Source organism: Netta rufina, assembly GCF_964035555.1.
Source record: "Netta rufina genome assembly, chromosome: 3".
Classification (NCBI taxonomy): Eukaryota; Metazoa; Chordata; class Aves; order Anseriformes; family Anatidae; genus Netta; species Netta rufina.
In genome coordinates this window covers 95,345,152-95,365,656 of record NC_140125.1, presented here as the reverse complement: position 1 = coordinate 95,365,656, position 20,505 = coordinate 95,345,152, and the positions used below count along the sequence as shown (strand labels likewise).

Below are 20,505 nucleotides of genomic sequence, written 5' to 3'. Positions count from 1 at the left end.
CTGGTCCACCATGTGAAGTAATACAATAAATTAGTACAGCAAGACCATCAGTGTAGATCTATTTCAGCTACAGAAATCCTGATGAGGTTTCAGTTCATGTAACAGTCTTCCTTACTAAGTATTCTGAGCCCATTAAAGTAAGATTTTAATTCTTTCTGAAACCTTAGCTTCAAACAAATATTTCTTTCAGAGTGTGATACTTACAATGCTTTTACTAATGATATCCTGAATAGCAGCAGAATTCAAAGGCACTTGATCTTTTTCTTCAAGGCTCTTTTCAACGCCTTCCATCCAATCCAGCATTTCATCCAAACCATCCTGCACACTTAGGGATCGTGTCAGAGTTATTTGGAGCTTCTCATTCCTTTCATTCACAGACTTTGATAAATTGTCATATCTCTCCACAATATCATCTGATAAAGAGAAAATACATTTCAAAGTTTCCTTTAGCCAAACTAAACTTTTAACTCACTTTATTATTTGTCACCAGGTTAAGTGTGAGTCAAAAATTGCCTGTATCAGAAGTAAGCAAAAGCATCAGCTGTATTCAGTAAAAACATACAACACAACAAAAGAATGGAATCAGACAAAGCCAAGAAGCCCATACGACAAGTGAAATGAGGGAGCAGCTTACAGCTGTGCTCCCAAATCTTTAGAAGTTGGTTCCCATGCAGCTCTAGCTTCTGGCAGCTGTTGACTGTTCCCAAGAAATAAAATAGCAGGGTATTAAGAGAGCTACTCTACAGCTCTGTCTCTTATGTTATTGTTAGAGCTGAATGGCTTTCTAGATGGTTCATCAACACTTTTGGGATAACCCTCTGAAAGTTATAAGTTCCACATTCCTCCTATGGAGTTTCATCACCAAGTGCAAAGATGCAAGTTGTTTTATGTTGTTGCTGAAAGTTACTTATGGGATTCCAGTAAGAGATAGGAATGTGATATACACACCCAGTATTCAAGCTTCAAACTGTGCTGAATGCCATGCTGTACTAATTCGCACAACTGACAGGAAAGAGTATTCAGTGTGGGTGGCAAGGCTGGGTAGCAGCAAGGTTCTGGGGGACTGGCCCAAGCTGGATACAGCCAGTTCCAGCCAACCCCACAATGGACCTGCCACAGGACACAGCTGAGCAGGCTCCACACTGGAGCAGGCTTATCCTGAAGGACTAGAGTCTGTGGAGAGGTTGGAGCAGGGGAAAAATGGGAGAACAGAGCAGCAGAGATGGAAGTGTACAGACTGACCTCCCATTCCCTATCCCACCACATGGCTTGGTGTCAGGATGGAGGAATTGGAAATGAAGGGGTGAAACTGAGACTGGAGACAAGGTGGGTGGTGGGAAGGTGTTCAAGTTTTTTCACTTTGTCTCTCATTATCAAAATCTATTGCCTGTTTGGCAATAAATTTAATCCACTTTTCCCCAAACTGAGTGTATTTTGCCTGTGACAGTAATTGGTAAGCAAGTGATCTCCTTCTCTTTATCTCAACCCACGAGCTTTTCCATAATAATCTTCCCCATCGTGTTGAGGAAGGAGAATAACAGAGAGGCTGTGGGGGCATCATGAAGCTGGCCAAGGACAACCTGCCATGGAAAGTTACTTGAAATCAGAAGAAATTAAGTTCAGCTAAGCAAACTTCAAATAATTGGTTGGAAACAGATAGCTGGAGTCACATTCCTTGAACCAGAACGTGTCCTTTCCCAATAGTAAACTTATGATCCCTAACTCTTAAATCCCTAACTCTGACACGCTCATCTGTAACACGGGAATTAAACATAATCCCTCCCTCTGAAAAAAACAAGTTAAAAATAAAATGACAGGTTTTAAGTGAAAAGCACATGATCAAACACAGAAGACAGCACAACAAAGAATTTACCGTGTTGTAACAGCTTATATCTCAACAAAACACAGACGTGAGCAGTGACACAGAGATGTGGAAACTCTGTATTTTGTCTCTTCTGCTATCTGCATGCCACAAGTGATAAAAATGGGTATTAAGAAAAGCAAGCATTTTACCCAGTGTTTTCTGAATCTCATCTTTGTCTGGTGTCAACTCTCCTCTTGTATCCAAAAGCACTTCAGCAGCTTTTTTCAGTTTTTCTACAGCAATTTGGTGGTTAGACACTTGTCCTTGAAGAACCTGTAAAATTCCACAATTGTCAATTACACAGTTCAGTATAGCTAAAAGGTACACATGTAATGCCAGAAATATGCCACACAACCTAAACTTAGTGCTGGGAATAAACTAACTTAATTTGTGGCCTCTCCACAAATCTTCACCACTGGCTTTGACTAGTCTTGGCCTTCTGGCCCTTGTTTTAGTTTATTTGCCATCTTTATTATCTTCTGTCCTATAGTACGTCTCTGACTCAACTGGCTGTCTTACATGTAACTTCAAAATGTGTCTTTTGGTTAATTGTTTTTTAAAGACCATTTGTACTGACTCAAGTGTTATCCAAAAGAAAAAAATTAAAATATTTTTCAATTCAGCATCAGAGAACAGAGGAAAAAACATATAGACAGCAGCAGTTACACACTAACCATCAGTTGTATCAACAAAGGCTCAGGCTGATATTGTAGCACCAACATGAATACCTTGAAACAATGTCATCATTTTTATAGTTTTTAAAACCTCCTGGAGCCAGCAACACGGATTTTTTCCTAGGTTTCTCCCTCTAACCAAGGACCACAGTTTTAGAGACTACCCCAGCTATGACTTGTTCCAGAATCAGCAGAGACTGAATCAACTTCTGAAAGTGGCTTTCTCTTTCCAGTGTATAAAACCACTTTAGGGTGAACAGTCTCTAAACTACTTCAGGTCTCTGTGCTAGTGCATATGACATATCTTTGTCTTGATTTGCTTGAACTTTGCAGAAGTCCAAACTGAAGGGCCCTCTCATTTTTTTCTGATACACACTAATGCTATGGACATACAATTCAGTCCCATCTGCCATGCCAGGACAAAGAAGTCATGTCAGTGCATTCAGCACTGGTAGCCAGAGCACAACATTATGCTAGAACATATCATATCTTGCTACCCTGTTGACAAAATAAAATTCAGACAGACCTGGAGAGAACTCTTCCTTACACCAGTGAAATATACTGTACTTGTACAAAAGAAAGAGAAAAGAGAAAAAAAATAAAGAAGACATACCAAAAACTTTGCAATGCTGGCAGAAAGCAAGCAAACTTATGCCAGAGGCACTGAAGATTATTCTGAAGAACAGTTAATCCCCATAAAAAGATTAGACTCCACCATACTGCCAAGGCCTGTGTCTAGCTGGATTATCAGCTGCATGTGTTGGCTAGAAGGGACAGCTTTAACTTGCAACACCTGACTTCTTCAGAAATTCTCTTTGTTTTGCTTTCATTAATTGTCTTTCTTTCTTCAGGCTCCTGTTTTTTCTCTTCCTTTGAATCTTTTGAATCCTTGCATCTTTGTAGTCTCTCCCTTCTTCCCTGCTCATATTCATTGAGTGCTCTTTTGTGTGGCAAGTAATCCACGTAGGCATTTCATAAAAGAGCCCTAATACTCACTCCTTTTATACTACTTGCATGAAAATTGGCATTATACAGGACATAATTCGTTTTGGCATAAGAAACAGAAGTTTAAATGGGGCTTCAAATTGTAATTGGTGTTATTTCTACCTTTCTAGTGCTTGGAAGCACAAATGCACCTCAATTGTTCCAATGTTTTGGCGTCCAAAATTTACACTTTTATTTATGAAAGAACAGCTAATTTTCTTAAATCTTACATAATTATTATACTTTTTATAATTCCTGTGGCAGATTTGAAAGATACCATGTAGTAAATGTATGACTTTCAGACTGTTCTAAGGGAAGTAGTTAAAGCATCCACTTTCCAAGAGATATTGATTACTGTTTGTCAACAGCAAACATACCAGACCTGCATAGAAACTCCACATAGCACCGCTCAAACAGCGATGAGATGTCTGAACAGTAACCTTGCTTACTGAGAAATAAAGAATTTGCATTTTAATTATAGTAGATAAAAGAATGTGTTTATGAAAATACAAGAGTCAGTTCTAAGATAACAGACCGTATGAAACTTTAAACAAGCCACTTTATATTTGGGTTCCTAAAGCCTCCTGTAAGCCTACTGTTTATGAGCCTAACTAGTGGTTTACCTTCACAAGCTCCATCACCATCCTGTCTTGCCTATACTAGGATTGACATAAAGTTGTGAGTTACTTCCTCAGTGGAAAAACAAAAAACCAACAAACACCTCTTTTTCTATGCAGTGCAAATTATTTTATATCTGCTTTTAGTGGGGCCTGTAGTATTCGTTACAACTGGAGAAAGTAAACAGACTAGAAAAACTGTGTACTGCTGATCCAGTATGATCCCTTACTGGAGATAATGCAGTAAAACAAAAATGTGAATAGAAAAAAGTAAGAGTCACAGACAAAAAACAACATATGGTCGTCTCCATCAGGAACCTGGTCACAAGCCCTACTGTGACAACAAACTGGAATCACTTAATCCTTTGTTAGTTCAAAAATTTTCCAGATTTCACCTACTATTTGCTAAGTGACATGAAACACATCTAGTTTTCATCGCTGCTGATGGCATCTTGGTCCCCCATTTTATTTTCACTCTAGTTCTTTTCAGATAACACACTAGGCAGCTGAATTTGAGAACTATAAAAGTTGCATGCAGACTTGCAAGGCAAGAATTTGGCCTGCAGCCACTTGGATTATATTAGATTATCCAGTTTTTCTGACAGAAAGCAGTTCCTTTTAGGACAGAAGAACTTCTGCTTTTTAAAGCTTTTTAAAGCTTTTTACCTTTGTTTCTTCCAGTTGTCTTTGGAGATTTTTGGGATCCACTGCAATTGGCTCTGACAGTTGTTTGTTAACAGCTATTTCAGAGGCCTGAAGACCTGACAAAAGTCCAGATGAGGCATCTTCATAATGCTGGTATTTATCTGCCAGGTCTTTAAGGTTATTTCCAAGGATGCTACACTAAAAGAGTAGAAAACAAAAAAAAAAAGGAAATACATTAAACTGTGTGTTGTGTTTCATAACAATCTCACTGTCTTATTTTCATTTCCTGAAATACTGAATGTATTTTTCCTGTCGTCGTTCCACTGACTAATTGATTTTTAAACTCAGGTGAGACAGTTGGGCAGGCTAGACAGTTCTTCCTAGTTCTTCTCAAGCATGATTTATGATCAGTTCAACAATACAGTCAGCAAACCAGAATTTAACCCATTGTACCAGAACAGGAAAAACTTTAGGAAGACTTTTTGATCCACCAACCTAAATATTCATTATCAGCACTCTGACACCAAAAATCTAGCCAGTAGAAGCTAGAAAATTTCCAAAAAACAGAAGGTATGTGCATATTCTTTAAAATATAAAGAACAGATAATTGTTTCCATAAATATCTTATCTGCCTAACAAATCCAAAGCCATATTGCTCCATAAGGCACATATGCTTTGTTTTGGTAACTTAAGGATGTCATCTAACCAAGTTCCTATTAGATCTATATGTTAGTACTCTCCCAAAATGTACACAGTGAATCATCACATAAAGAGATCAGTGAAACTCTGTTTCAGTCTTTTCAGAGACGGTTAGACAATCTGACTGTACACAGTCCTAATATTTATAAACAACTGTGTTAAATAATATTTATAAAGTCTCTTTAAATATTTATATTTTGAACCTTAGATCCACTATATTTTAATATTTACATTTGGTACTTCAGCTCCACCTGGTGGGCAAATATAGAATGCAACTCAGTTACACAGCCAAGTAACTGATTAGATTCTTTCAATATACAAATCTATAAACTCGTGTGTGCGCACAAATGCATAAATATATATGTCACTATTAAATACATGATATATATGCATTGTAAGTATATATATAATACATTAAATATTTTATTACAGACAACAAGCCTTTACAAAAGACAAAAAAGTTCCTGCAAGCCCATCTACAACCTGGAAGATCTCACTTTTAAAAAGTCTGCTCTTCCAGTTCTTGATTTAGTAAGACAAGTCTACTTTGTGCTGGTTTTTCTCTTCATAGTTAGAGTCAGATATTTAAGGTACTTCTATTAGATCTGTGCTAAATGTATATATGTAAACGGTAGATTCTGACAAGTTGACCAAAGTGAGATCACAAATAAAGCTGATGGGATAGAATTTTTATATGGATAAAAGTAAGTTCTTTGAATTTTTTTCAATTAAATCTTTACATTCACACTCAAACTAAACACAAAGTAGAAAATGTCAACCATTCAGACCTTAGATATTCTGGGACTCAACTAATGCAGATATTCTAGTAAAGCTTCTTGTTCTGTTATCTAAACTTAACAAACAAAGAATTTACAACTTCCCACAGTAATTTGCTTCACCAATTAACCCCTCTTTATACTAATTTACAAAATCATAGCAGTCTTTCCTATTTGGTATAAATAAAACTTACCTTAGTATAGAGAGATTTAAAACGATCTGAAGCACTATCCAGTTTATTTTGCACTTCAGCATAAGTAGCCGAAGTATCGATGCCATCTTTGTCAACCTTGACACCATCTCTTTTGCTACATGACCTTGCTGCGTCCAGAACTCTTTGTCCAGAAATTGTAATATACCGTAAATCACCTTTGTGAGATATAACATCTTCTGAAAAACTCTTCTGCCTTTTCAATTTGACCATAATACCACTGAAGTCAGAAGCACCAGCCTCCAAATTGTCCAGTTCTTGTTCTGCCTGCTGCAGCCAGGTTTCAAATTCACTATAGTCTGTATCAAACTTCTCCAGTTCTTCCCTCAGAGAATGAGTCATCTTCATTTTCCGTTCAGATTCAGCTAAGGCAGTCTCATACTGAGCCTTCAGCTCTTTCATGTTCCTTTGCATCTTCTCTTTTTCTTCAGGGGAAAGGTAGTGGCCTTGCTTCTCAAGTAGTGCCTGAGCAGATTGAGTTGCTATTATGACAGCCTGCTGCTGTGAAATAATTTTCTCATGTTGAGCCTGCAAGAAAAAATAAAATAATTATGACCAGCATCTTCTCAGATGATTCCATTAGACAAGTACTGTCTTGAAATCTCTGCTGAATTCTGCTTAGAAATGACAAGTAAAAAAAAGTCCATCAAAATGATGAAGAGCTTTTAAAATTTTCCTGTTATTTATTTAAAACATTTTCTGACTAATTTAGGGGAAAGCTTGACTCCTGGTCAGCATATTTCTTTGCTGTTTCAAAATTTTAAGAAATATTTGATGGTAAACTTAACCAGATTTACAGTCCATGACCAAATGGAGTAAATACCACTGGATATATAACTACACAAACACTTCCTCCTATACCTCTAAAAGACAACTCTGTGTAGTTAAACTACACGTTATCGATCTTTTTAGTTTTGTTTTGTTTTTTCCTAATAGAATTTATTTGCTTCTTACTTAATACTTAGGGTGGTGTGCTTAATGTAATCATTTTTTTTCTGGTTCTCTGTCTCAAAATAAAATTTAGTTAAGTAACAATCTGAAGGTAGGCAACTTCCAAAATCAGAAATGTTCTACTTTCTGTAACTTATACTGTAGCTAGCATTTCAAACCAAGAGGCCAAAAGGAGTGAAAGCATCAAACTTTAATAAGAATTAAGATATTTCCTTCTTATTTTCTTAGTGAACAAACATGCTTATAATCTGATTGAACAAACACATCCAAAGATTTTTTGTTTTGTTTTTCAATTTCAAGAGCAGTGATTCTTATCTAACATATCCTTAAAACAGGGGCTTTTGACATTAAAGATCAAGCCATATTTTGTGCATGTAAACTGTTTCAATACCATCAGAAAATAGTAAAACACATACAATAGAACTGTATACTAAATCAAATCTATATTTTAGATTATGTCTTTCAAAAAAAAAAAATTGCCATTCTTGAAGGTCCTCAATTCCCATGTAAAATGGTTACATAAAATAGACTGGTATGCTTTTCTTCTATATCTATACCGGATAATTATCCTATTGGCATCACATAAAGAAGAGAATTGTGAAAAAAAGTGAAAGTAAATTCATTATGAAATCAAAACCAAGTTATTTCATTTCCTTCATTTTTTTAATAAGAAAGGAAATCCAAAATAGTATCAGCTATCAGCATTACCAGTTTCAGCTGTACTCCCATCAAACCATATACGAAAGTTTTCAGTTGCTCAACTGTAAGTAAACAAAGGCCATAAAATTGAGCTCAATTATTTTAAATGCCTCCAATTAACTTACCTGGAAAATCTGTTTTTAAAATGCTGCACTGTGGTTTTATGTAACTCATTCCTCTGAAGCCCTTAAATAGTGCTTTCCAATGTGTGAAAGGGATAAGAAGTGAAGAGTACAATTTCAGCGAACTATTATCTATAGCTATTTGTAATCAGTATTCACAGGGAACTGCAGGGGATTAAATTTGGCTACTAGAAAGATTTTTGAAAAAAATCTCGTAAAGAATATGAATTTATGGTGCTGCTTCTTGCATTTTACTACCTGTAGAAGTGATCAAAACGTGACTGCACTGCATTAATTCCTCACTATAAAACTTAAAAATAATAGACTCACCATCAGAATTCTCAGAATTTGCCTTTGAAAATATGCTCTTTCTTATTTTGCAGTAATCAACCACAGTAAGATTGAAGAATTGACAAATTTGCAATACATTCTAACTACCAAAATTCCTATCACTGCACATCACTAACTTCCTAGTGCCCTTTCCAAAATCTGTTTCAGAAAGGATGTGATTGAATTCACTCAAGTTGAATGAAGACTGACATGTTTAGCACATAAATGTAAATAAGGTAACAGTACCTTGACTTTCTGATACTGCTGGTTCAGATTATCTTCTGTGCTTTTTACTAGTCCATCCACTTGACTTTCAATGTCTTGCTCTATTTCCAACAGATTACCATTGACATCATCCTCTTCTCCTTCCAAAGCCTTCATATCTCCCTCTTCAAAGTGCGTTCCATTCTGTTCTATCGCCTGCTTAAACTTCCTACCATGCTCTGCTTCTTTATCCACATTTGATAACCAATCCAAGAGATTTTCTATTGTATTTTTACTTTCTTCCAGTTGTTCTATGGCTGCGACCTACAATGAAATTATTTTAGTTCAGAAATCTTCATAAGGCACTACGTAGTATCATATGCAAACAGTCAATTTAAAATACATTAACCTTAAAAAGTGGCATATATATTGCTGTTTATTTTATAAAGAAAACAGAAAGCAGTTTATTAGTCACCCAAATTAAATACTTAATCTGTCCTCAGTATGCCAATAACAAATTGCAAGACTAATCCCGTAAAACATATAAAAAGTTTGAATAAAAGTATGAAATGGTTGCCTAAGAACCTTTTCTGTTTCCTGTTTAATTGCTGTTGTCATAGCCTTATCCAGTTCTTTTTTGGACTCTTCTGCCTTCTGGCTAAGGAGCAAACACTTTGTCTTAGCTTCATTCAGTTTCTGTTCAAGAATAGTCTTGTCTTCTTGTGACAATTTCTCTCCATTTTCTTTCAAGAAGGTTTCAGTATTTTTCACAATCTCTGCCAATGTCTGGGCACTTGCTCTCATGTCTTTTTGTATCTCCTTTTGAAAAAAAAAAACAAAAGATTGCAAATAGAAGTAAGCACATTATTCACCAGGTCTTTCTGATTAACCTTATTATAACTTCCTCTGCTCTGGGAGCAAGCACTTTTTTTTTCTTTCAGCAGCTCAATTATTTCTTCCCATATGCACGGTAAAAAATGTGCAGAAGATGATGCTAAAAGGCAAGGTCTCAGCAGGAAAGCAAACAAACTGTAAGGACTCTGTTACATAAAGACATCAAGGAAAGTGCAAGTATCACTAGAAAAAAATAATAATAAAAAAAAAAAATTGTAACCAACGCCTTGTGAAAAAATTCTTCAAATTTTTAAGCAGGTAAAAGCACTCCAGTCTTTATTCAACAAGGTAGTCTAGTCACTCTCCTCTGCACTTCGCCTTTTTTACTTTATGAAACTAGAATTGTACGTACCTCTTGTCTGGTCTGGTATTGTTCTAGCTCAGCCTTGCTGTCTCCAATAACAAGAGACTCTTGCTGTCCAATGAGTCGATTTTCAGTCTGTCTAAGCAAATCACATATTTCCTGCAGTTTCTCTTTGCATTCCTGCTGTCGTTCAGCCACATCCTATATTAGAGCCAAATAGAATTGAACGATAAAACAAAAACTTCCCCACTATAAGAACTAACAGATACTCTAAGACGAATTAACCTTTGAACACCAATATTGCAAAGCAATTTTTTTAAAAGTATGCTGTAAACATGATAGCAGTGGTACAAAGAGCAAGATGAACATATAGAAGGTATGGATAAACCTCAAATATGTTGTAAGTAAGAGAGACCATGTTTGATGGAATTGCCCAATAGGAGTCTGGCCATGCACATATGGGAAAGATGAAATCTCCGAACGACAGGAGTGAAAATCCAGTCTCTTAACCGCTTGAGACCTGTGATAACCACTATTAATTCTGCAAAAAGGATATCAAAACAGAGGTTAGTTGTGATTGTGAGTTAGCTCTTGTATGCATAATATGTTACCTGAATAGAAAATGCTGACTTCTTAAGCAATAGAAAAGAACAAAACATGCAAGAAACATTACTGTTACTACATCCTACAAAAGTATGTACGTTTCTCCTCTATTCTACATTTCTTTGGAAAAGTATGATGGAAACAAACGTTCTTAGAATGGTAAAGCAATTCAAAGCCCTCAGAACACTGAAACGCCTTTCAGTGTGCATAAACTGGGGGATGAGGTGGCAACTCTGAATTTTCACTGTGCTTCTGTGACAGAAGAGGAGATGTAGTTACGCAGCAGCATCTGTCAGCCTTTGACTATGAAGCTGGCCTATGCTTGCCAGCTGCAGCTACGTCAGCTGAAGAGGTAACTGTACCAGTTTGACTCAGGGTGCTTCTCAATGCCCATACCTGGAATTACAGATCTGATTTAATCATATTTCTGTCTCTCTAGCCTGTCTCAGTCAAAATGAGCTATGGTAGCAAAGATTTAAACAAATCTGGTACTCGCCTATAAAGACCTAAAAAAAAAGATCACACAAGCAGATGACATGGCAAATCAAAGGAAAAGAAAATCGTCAGCAAGACAGAAGAGAGAAGCAGTGGTGGAATAGTAAACTTCTCCATCAATATAGCTGCAGCCAGAAGAGGACATGAGTTCACTGCTTCATTTAAACAATATTTAAAAGAACTGATTATAATGCCTGAAACTGCACCTGTCCATAATCTAATATGCTGTTTCTGTGACCTGTGATTGTACTAATGAAAGGCAAAAATGACAACTCATCAAACTTCAGAGGATCATAGAATATGCTGAGTTGGAAGGGACCCACAAGGATCCCAACTCCAACTCCTGGCTCCTCACAGGAACACCCCAAAATCAAACCTAGAGAGCACTGTCCAAATGCTTCTTGAACTCTGGCAGGCTCAGTGCAGCAACCACTGCCCTGGTCACCATGTTCCAGTGCCCGGCCAGTGAAGAACCTCTCCCTAACCCCCAGCCTGACCCTGCCCTGTCCCAGCTCCATGCCGTCCCCTCGGGTCCTGTCGCTGTCCCCAGAGAGCAGAGCTCAGCGCCTGCCCCTCCGCTCCCCTCGTGAGGGAGCTGCAGGCCACCATGAGGCCTCCCCTCAGCCTGCTCTGCTCTGGGCTGAACAAACCAAGTGACTTCAGCTGCTCCTCATGTGTCTTCCTTTCTAGACCCTTCACCATCTTTGTCTTCTGGATACATTCTAATGGTTTTATATGCTTCTTATATTGTGGACTTCAAAACTGCACACAGTACTGGAGGCGAAGCCTCACCAGATCAATCTTAGCAGAACTATGAATGTATCTGTAGTGAAATCAGGAAGATAAGAATACACTTAATAGTGCATACTGGTATTAAAATTCCTCATCCATAGACAAAAACACTCAGCACGCATTTACACAGAAAGGCAAACCTTCTGATCACCCAGCTCTTGCGCTGCCTTTAACTGAGTCTCTAAACTTTCCACTTGAGATGTTATTGCTTCCTGTACTTCCTGAAAAGATTTCTGGGTGGTATTTAAGAGCCTCAGAAGCTGTTTGCTCTGATTAGGAGAAAGATCTTGGGCATGTTCAGAAATGAAGAACTGAACATCAAACGCAGTGGACTCCAGTTGCATTTTTGTACAGCCAAGCTCTGCAGCAGCATTCTGTAAATAAAGACAAAGGAAATGGCTAGCAAGGAAGACAAATTCAGTACAAATAAAACACAAATACCACTATCTTCTGTACTTAGCCCTTGTTCCAAAATGCTTTTGAGAGACATTGTAGCCACAGTTAATCAAAAATGTGTAAGGATCATTCTGACACATTCCACTAAGGGTTTCTGAATTTGTGTATGGTTTGCCTCTGGCACAGTCCATGTGCAAGTAATAAAGAGGATGATCTTGAAAATCTCTTTGTTTTCTCATGGATGTCTGTGAACATGCTGACCTTCAACACTGAAGAATTTAAGGCGAGCATGCGCTGACTGAAATGGCAGCTTTGGTTTAAGTTTTCTAGATTCTAGATCTGAAGACATAGAAATGGTAAAATTTTTACTTTAAAGTGTTTCCATTCTTCACTCCACAATGAGAAGCCCTGTCTCCAGCAGTGTGGCAAATTCTGCCCACAGCTACATCCTGTTCAGCCTTCACAACAATATAACACATACTGGAACACCATTAAAGCACAGTAAAATAATGTCATTTTTAACATTCATACATACAGAAGTAATATATGCATACAGTATAATACTGTATGAACACCACTAAAAACTTGATCTGATTTGTTTTTCATAACTCATTTCAACAAAGTGGGAAACGAAGGGGCTTTTTATTTTTCCCCATCTTCTCTTACAAGTAATTCATTTGGAAGGTAGCTAAGCTTCAGTATAGAATCCAGATCTTTTTTTTTAAAAAAAAAAGATTTAATTGTAATAATTAAAATATCTGTAACATAAACTAGATTTTCAAAAAAGGGTGAGATTTATTACAACAAATATAAGGAGAACCAAATAATCTTCTCACGAAGACAAACTACAAAAAAATTTAAGGAGAAGAAGCAAATCAACAATACTTTACTAATGGATCATTGAGTAATTGTATTCTTAAGTAATGAGCTCTAAATGTGTGATTAAGCAATAGAAGTTAATGAGCAGCTATACAAAAACTAGCTAAAAGTTCATAACAAGAAGTAACATTTGCCAGAAGCACCAACATCTGCTATAAAGAATACATACTTCGAGTAGCTGTAAACTTTGCTTCATATCTTCAATGTCATTAGTATTCACTGTGAAGTCATTCACGATTTTACTGTGTTCTGAGATCCAGTCCGAAAATCTCTGGAGTTTGCTTAAAAGTTGCTGATGTGATTCTGCAAGCTTAGACTAGAAAGGGAAATTGTGTATTTATTTATGCCCCCAGAGTCCAGTCACATTTTCATTCACATGTTAAATGGAATCATACATGTACTTTATGTTCAGATAAAACAAAGCCCTTATTTTTTTAGCTGAACTACCTTAAGAAAAGCAAGACAAAATATACAGATGTACAGTGATAAAAACATACCATTTCTGAGTCAATAGCACAGACTATTTGTTTTGCTCGTTTTGAAGATGCATCACAGACCACCAAAAATGCTTCCTGCAGATAGTCATAGCTTATCTTTAGCTCTTGAAGTTTCTCTTGGGGAACATCCTTGTGATTAAACTTTAAAAACTCTTCTGTCAACTTTGTATCCTTTTTTAGGATAATTGCAAAGGTAGCCAATCCAGATTCAAATGACTACAAAGAGAATATATATAAAATGTATTAAGTTACTATGCAAGAAAGAAATTTAAATCTGAATTATTTTAATTATATTTGAAATCTCACATTTTTTTCCCCTCGTCTGAGGTCTTTTTCTAGCTCCCATCACTAAGTGCTAGCATAAAGAACACTTTACTGACCTCTAGTTGTTCTAATTGTTCTTTTAGTATTTCCAGGTTGCTACTGATAGGTTTCTGGTTATCTAGGTGGCTTTTCATTTCTTGAAGCACCGTCAAATGTTCTCTCATTTTCTCTGTTAACTTGAAACATTTCTGTACTCCATCGACCTAAAAATGGGTTTTAACAATAAGAAAAGTTTTCCAAATTGGCAGACCAAAAATAAGCAATAAAAATCCTTTTAATTTGTTTTAAATTTATTTATTTATTTTTGTAACCATTATTCCAGTTTAATTATTCTCTCCAGCAATTAGAAGGATTCATGCAATTCCTTTAACACAGGAAACGTAACACATACCAGCTGCTGTTACCTACCATGCTAGTGAGGTTGTCAGCCAGGACTGCTTCTTTGCTTTTGTAAGCAGGTTCAGTAACACCTTTGGAAAGGCTGTCTGTCTTCTCATGCTCCTGGTCAATTTTCCAAGCAACAGCTATGTCATCTGCCAATGTTTTCTCTTTAGGAATTTCAGATCCAAACTCTGGTTGTTCTGTGGAGAAAAGAGTACAAAGCCCATCTACTTTGCCTTTACCTTCATGTCCTGTGGTGATGCCAGCAACCTGTGAGCTCATAAGCAAACCACTTATCAGCTCCTCTAACTTGCTTGTACATTCATCTGCAGATGACATTTGAAAAATCTCCGTAAGTTCAGAAGTCCTAAGTTTTGGAACAGGACCTTTCACCTCTTGGTCTATTTCACTCTTCATTTCTTTTGGATCATCCATCTTTTGCTTACAGGATTCCTGCTTCAGGATATCACGAAGAAGATCAGGACTTCTGCAATCAGGCCAGAGCAAGGAAAGAGCATCGCTGTCCTTCGGCTCTGTGCGTGGTGCAGTAACCATTAATGCTGTTCTAACAGTACTGCTTGTTTGACTAAGATTTGACTCACAAGACATGCTGCTTCCAGGCTGGGTGCTTCTAACCATTGCAAGTAAATTTTGCATCAGAGTTTTGGTATCAGAGTAACTTAGGGGTTCACCCTCTTCCTTGCAGTAAATATGTCCCACCTTCAATTTCCTTTGTAATATATTCTTTAAGTCTTCCATTAGCATGTCAGACCCTTCTGGTGACTGTGAAAAGCCCTTCTTTACTTGGAAATCTTTGCAAGGTCCTATTTCCGTTTGTAATGATTCCATGGACATTTGTTTTTTGAAACCACTTTCAAAGGAAGAAGTCTCACTAGCTAGGAACTCACCCTTTGTGTTTTTCAGCTCTTCATATTCCTTCTGGTCAACATTAATCAAGTCAGCCCCTATGCTGCTCAGAATTGCAGAAGAAGCATCAGTGGTATGTGTATGATTCCCAGAAGGTAGCACAACAATCCCATCCCCTGATTCTTTGGCATCCTCAGTGCTTCCTAAAGCACCTGCTTTTGTAAGGGTAAGTTCATTATCACTGCTGCTCCTGTTTTCTGAGATGTCTTTATGAACACTGTCAGTACTTTGACAGACAACTGTCTCTCCAATATTGGGCAAAATCTGACCAATATTTACTTTTTCTTTACTTGAATTAGGATTTTCTCTATCAGCCTTAGTTGCTGATGCATCAAATATTTCCCCAAGACTTTCCATATGTATGGGACTTTTACTTAGCTCCGTAATATCACATTCCTTTATAATATTTACTCTATCTTTATTTTCTGCACGAATTTCAAAACCTTCTCCTATTTGATCATGCTTCCTGTTGGTAATTGGATCTACCTGGTCACGAAGTGAGCTATCCTTACTTGGATAAGGCACATCTGTGAGGAATTCAGTGTCCTTTTGGGATGAACTTGCCTTTAGTTGTTCCATACCAGCCATGTCATTTAATATTTTTTTCTCTGCAAATACTGCTTCTTTTTGTCTTTGTCCATGACTTGAGTGTAATATTGGCATAGCATTATTGGTTTTGTTCATGCTATCAGTAAAGCATTCGGAGAGAAGCATATTTGTCTGAGTACTTTCATCATCACCATTAGGTTGCTTTGTAATTAGGAATGGTGTTACATTAATGTCAGATGTCATAGTATCATCAAGAATCTGTGTTCTATTGCTTTCTTCACTCATACAGGACATCCATTTAGTGTCAAAGGTATTTTCAGACCGAATATGCTCTGTAGGATCTTGTGATGTGTGTTTACTTTCGACATAAATCCCATATTCGTTTTCTGTTTTCTGTTGCCTTTCTTCTTTGCTTGTACATGTGACACCAGCACATCTTTCCTCATAAACATCCGATGAAGTTTCACATTTTCCCAAGGACAGTTTTCTATTGCCATGGTTGGACTGGAATTGCAAACTGTACCCTGTCTGGTGGCCTAAAGAATAGCAAAAGTCATCAATATCCTGTTTATTTTCGTCACTATTTTCTATGTCTCCTACAGAAATTAACAGCTGCTCATCTTTGTTTTTACATTGATGGTGTGAGTAAAAAGTATCCATTTCTTCATCACTGTCAGAATCAGTATCAGAGTCGTCGTAACTATCATAATCAATACAGTCATAATCATAATCTTCCTCCTCCTGTGTTCCTTCAGAGTCATCCTCACTGGAGGTGCTTTCTGCTTTCATTTCATCCTCCTCATTTCTGTCTCGCTGTACGTTTGTTTCATACAAATTCAATAAAGAAGTGAGGCATTCCTCCTTTCTTCCTTCACTCTCCAGAGTAACTGGTAATCTTTGCTTCTCTCCAAAGCCCCCTGTTCTTTCCCTTTCCTCCTTAAGGACTGTTTCCAATGTTTCAGCACTTGCAGAAGCTGTATTTATGCTGTCAGGTAGACCTATCAGATTTACATCCCTTAAGTAATTGCCACTCTCTCCAGCACTAATTGGAAGTTCTTGAAAAGAGCTGTTCTCTTCTCTCAAAGCTATCAGACCACCACCCTCCTCTGTTCCTAATGGAACATTCTCTGGCTCCGGTGTATCAACATCCCTTAACTGCAAGGTATCGAAATCATCATCACCTTGAGGGGTGTCATAGGACTCATCATCATCCATTTGTGGAGAACCATAGACATCACTGTCATCATCATCAACCTGAGGAGTTTCGTAGGCGTCGTCATCGTCATCATCAAACAGCGAGCTGTCCCCTTCAGAGGCTACCTCACCATATTCATGCTCCAAGTGGTTACTTTCAAACTGGGGGATGCTATCACTGCCTTCCAGTGATGAGTCAGAACTACTACCCGGTAATAACCTGTCAAATGGCAGATCGCTTTCTTCCACTGCTAGACTTTGTGCTGTGCTGTTACTGTCCCCCACAGAAGGTCTGTCGTGTGTAACAGTATTGCTTTCCAACAAAGGCGTCCACTGTATGTCTCTACCATCTTCTAGACAAAGCTTACGTGGCAAATCAGTACAACCCTCCAGAGATGGCCTGCCATGTCTGTAGGGATGGTCCTCTAGGGATGCCCTGTTATGCACATCAGTGGAGCCCAGTAGAGGTTGCTCACTACATCCATTATCTTCTAACTGTAGCGTGTGACCACATCGGCTCTCTGATTCTTCTGGAAGCCTATATTCTGTATCTGCACTGATAGATGAACCAAAACTCCTCTGAAAGTCGTCCTTCTTTGCATTATCCAGCACCATTCTAAAACTGTCAGCTTCTAGTATGTGAGGCTCATATTGCATGCACCTTTCCATGTCTCTCCAGATTTTATTATCTGACAAGTCAGTCACACTCGAGGCCTTTTGTAAGGTTTTATCATTAATGTTTTCCTTACACAGACTGTCTGCCAAAAGAATATCCTCTTTCCCTGTTTCTGAAAAAAGATTTGGATTTGAGTCATTTAGAATAAATCCTTCAATGTTTCCTGAATTTGCTTTCTTATCGTTATGCTTACACAGCTCTACCTGCGTCCACTCAGAATCCTCCAGAAGACCTTTGAGCACATTTCTGTCTGTGGAATTTTGAGTGCTACTTTCTACATTTCTAAGTTCTGGAGACTTAGTTACCAACATCTTCTGTGCATATTCTGATTGCTCAGTACCACTAGTATTGCAAACATCTGATCTACAAACATGGACATCTTTTTCCTGTAAACATTTATCATTCCCTAAATCACCAAACTGAATTAACTTTCTGGCATTAGAAGTGCTTTCAACACCTGAAAGATCACCTTGAACACTGCCTGCAACATTACTAAAATGGACATTGTCAGCTGACTTTTGATTAATTCCTTTTGGGCTTATGTATTTGTTGCTAAACTCATTTTCATCAATATTGTATGTAGAACTATCCCCTTCCAGCAACATACTGATGGCTTCTTGCAGTTGTCCATCATACAATAAAAGTCTTCTTCCAGTGTTTGCATCCATATAACTATTTACCATCAGATAAGATATGAATAACTTCTTAGCTTGATCTGTATTATGACATACAGGGTCTTGTGTGCCAGAATCTTCGTGTTCTTCCTCACAGTCATGAAACACAGATGGCAAGAGCTCATATGTTGATAACCATTTTGCAGCATTTTTACAGGGGGATTCTAATTCTTCTACACTGGGCATTTTATCTGGTAAAATCACACTGTTCAGAACACACACAGTATTGATATCTATTAACCCTGACTGTGCAGCCTGATCTAGACCGAGTACTTCACAAGTTTCTGGAATATAAAGTGCAGCTATTTTCTGCCTATCATTTAGTATTTTGAATGCCAGTTCATTTGTTATCATCTCTTGGTGCAAAGAAGTTGATATTGGGAATATTTCACCCGTGTGAGGCCATATAAGTCCAACAAAGCCTCTTTGTGCTTCTAACACCAGCAGTGCACTGGTTGATGATATTAAATTGCATTGTACAGCTTCATCAACAGTCAAGCGTTGGCCTGAATTTGGACAAAGGATTCCACCAGCCTGAACCTGATGTGTGAGGATCCCACAAGCGGTGTCCTGATCTATCATCCCTTGTTTCATTGCCTCTTCCACAGTCAGTCGTTTCCCTGAGTCAGGGTCAATTATACCTCCAGACATCATCTGAGCCCCCAGCAGCCTGAACATTGTTTCCCGGTCGATGAGTCCTTCATGGGCTGCCCTCAAAATAGTTATCTTCCTTCCACATTTGAATGTGATTCTACCTTTTTCTTGTGGTTTCACAGGTAGGAGTCTTAACCCTGTTTCTTCATGTAATATGCTTCTATGAACCATCTGTTCAAGGGAAATCTTTTCAGCACAGTTAGGGTCTATGAGATCTTTACAAGTGTCTTTTTCCAGAAGCTTTGCATATAATGTTGGAGAAATCAGGTTTCTCTGGAAAGCACTCTGCAAAGTCAGGTGCTCTCCAGTAGATGGCAAAATCAAGTGCCCACTTGAAAGCTGATTCTCAAGAATCTTAATAGCTAAAGGTTCTGAAATTAGACCTTGTTCTAAAGCTGACACAATTGGAAGGTTTGCTAATGATGATTCTGAAATAAGTTTCTTTGCATTATTTAATTCCTGCAACTGCAACAGAATCTGCTCATCAATTAAGGCACGAGCTTTAGCTTCTTCCAAATCATAACATACTCCTGATTCTGGAGAAATGATTCCAGTGAGGATCAGCTGATTTTCGAGCAATCTAACTCCAGTGTCATAGTCAATAAAACCTTTTAGAACAGACTGAAAAACTGAAAGGACTTCTCCAGTTGTTTGGTCAATGATACCAGCAATGACATTATTCACCTATAAAGGAATATAAAAGAACAGCTATCACTATTTTTAGACAAATCTTAATATTTTTTAAATTTTTATTTTTTTTTTCTTTTGAATGCATGATAAGCATAAAAACGTGTACTTACCAGCACTGGATGAATGCTGTGAATGTTAGCAGCTCAAACGCGCAAGTGATCTATGTCAGTCATTGAACAGCACACGATGTGATAAAAGGTTTAAAATCAACATGCATCTGTGAATTGAAAACCTATGCTTTGCATACATAAATAGGGTTAGTGAAAGACAATAGGAGAGATGATTGCAGAGTGAGCAAACAGAACATGTACCTGAAAGGCAAATTTTCATGCTCTAAATGTCTGTGAAAGGTTAGAATATTCAGAAACAGTACGTGATTCAAAACAACCATGCTATTCATGTTTACAGCATACAGCACTTCTGTATATACGCTCAACAATATGGAATCAGATATTCTAGCACCAAATACTGCATTTAGTTTGCATGGAAAGTATGAAGTCAGTTTGGCAACACTATTTAAACTAATTACACAGACGCTGCCCATAAATGTATATGAGAATACTCATTTGCAACATTTTTTTGAGAATCCCATATTTATGATTGAGATCCATTAACACATGTATTTGTAGATCCATTAAGAAATGTATTTGCAGTGTCTCAGAGTTATTAACGTTATGTACTCCCATATTTACGTCCAGATAAATTTTAAGAAAAACTGAAAGTAGATCCCTTCTGGGACACTTCTGAGTGATATATTGGAAAGATTAACATGTTATTTTATGGTGTCCTTTTTGCAGCA

At 37.5% G+C, this 20,505-nt stretch overlaps 1 protein-coding gene across 7 annotated transcripts in view; it reads right to left on the bottom strand.

Moving 5' to 3' along the window:
• LOC311207660 (dystonin-like) overlaps window positions 1–20,505 on the bottom strand; it is a 265,958-nt gene that overhangs the window by 92,365 nt on the left and 153,088 nt on the right. For 4 of the 7 annotated variants that reach the window (XM_084283802.1, XM_084283805.1, XM_084283804.1 and 1 more), the window contains exons 37-48: window positions 14,370–19,700; window positions 14,018–14,164; window positions 13,638–13,853; window positions 13,310–13,456; window positions 12,006–12,239; window positions 10,024–10,176; window positions 9,363–9,596; window positions 8,820–9,101; window positions 6,454–6,999; window positions 4,806–4,982; window positions 2,014–2,137; window positions 205–413 (exon numbers count right to left, since the gene is read on the bottom strand). In XM_084283802.1, the coding sequence (XP_084139928.1) occupies window positions 205–413; window positions 2,014–2,137; window positions 4,806–4,982; window positions 6,454–6,999; window positions 8,820–9,101; window positions 9,363–9,596; window positions 10,024–10,176; window positions 12,006–12,239; window positions 13,310–13,456; window positions 13,638–13,853; window positions 14,018–14,164; window positions 14,370–19,700 (7,800 nt within the window). The remainder of the gene's footprint in view (window positions 1–204; window positions 414–2,013; window positions 2,138–4,805; window positions 4,983–6,453; window positions 7,000–8,819; window positions 9,102–9,362; window positions 9,597–10,023; window positions 10,177–12,005; window positions 12,240–13,309; window positions 13,457–13,637; window positions 13,854–14,017; window positions 14,165–14,369; window positions 19,701–20,505) is intronic. The other 3 variants (XM_084283806.1, XM_084283808.1, XM_084283807.1) reach the window with 1 other exon arrangement.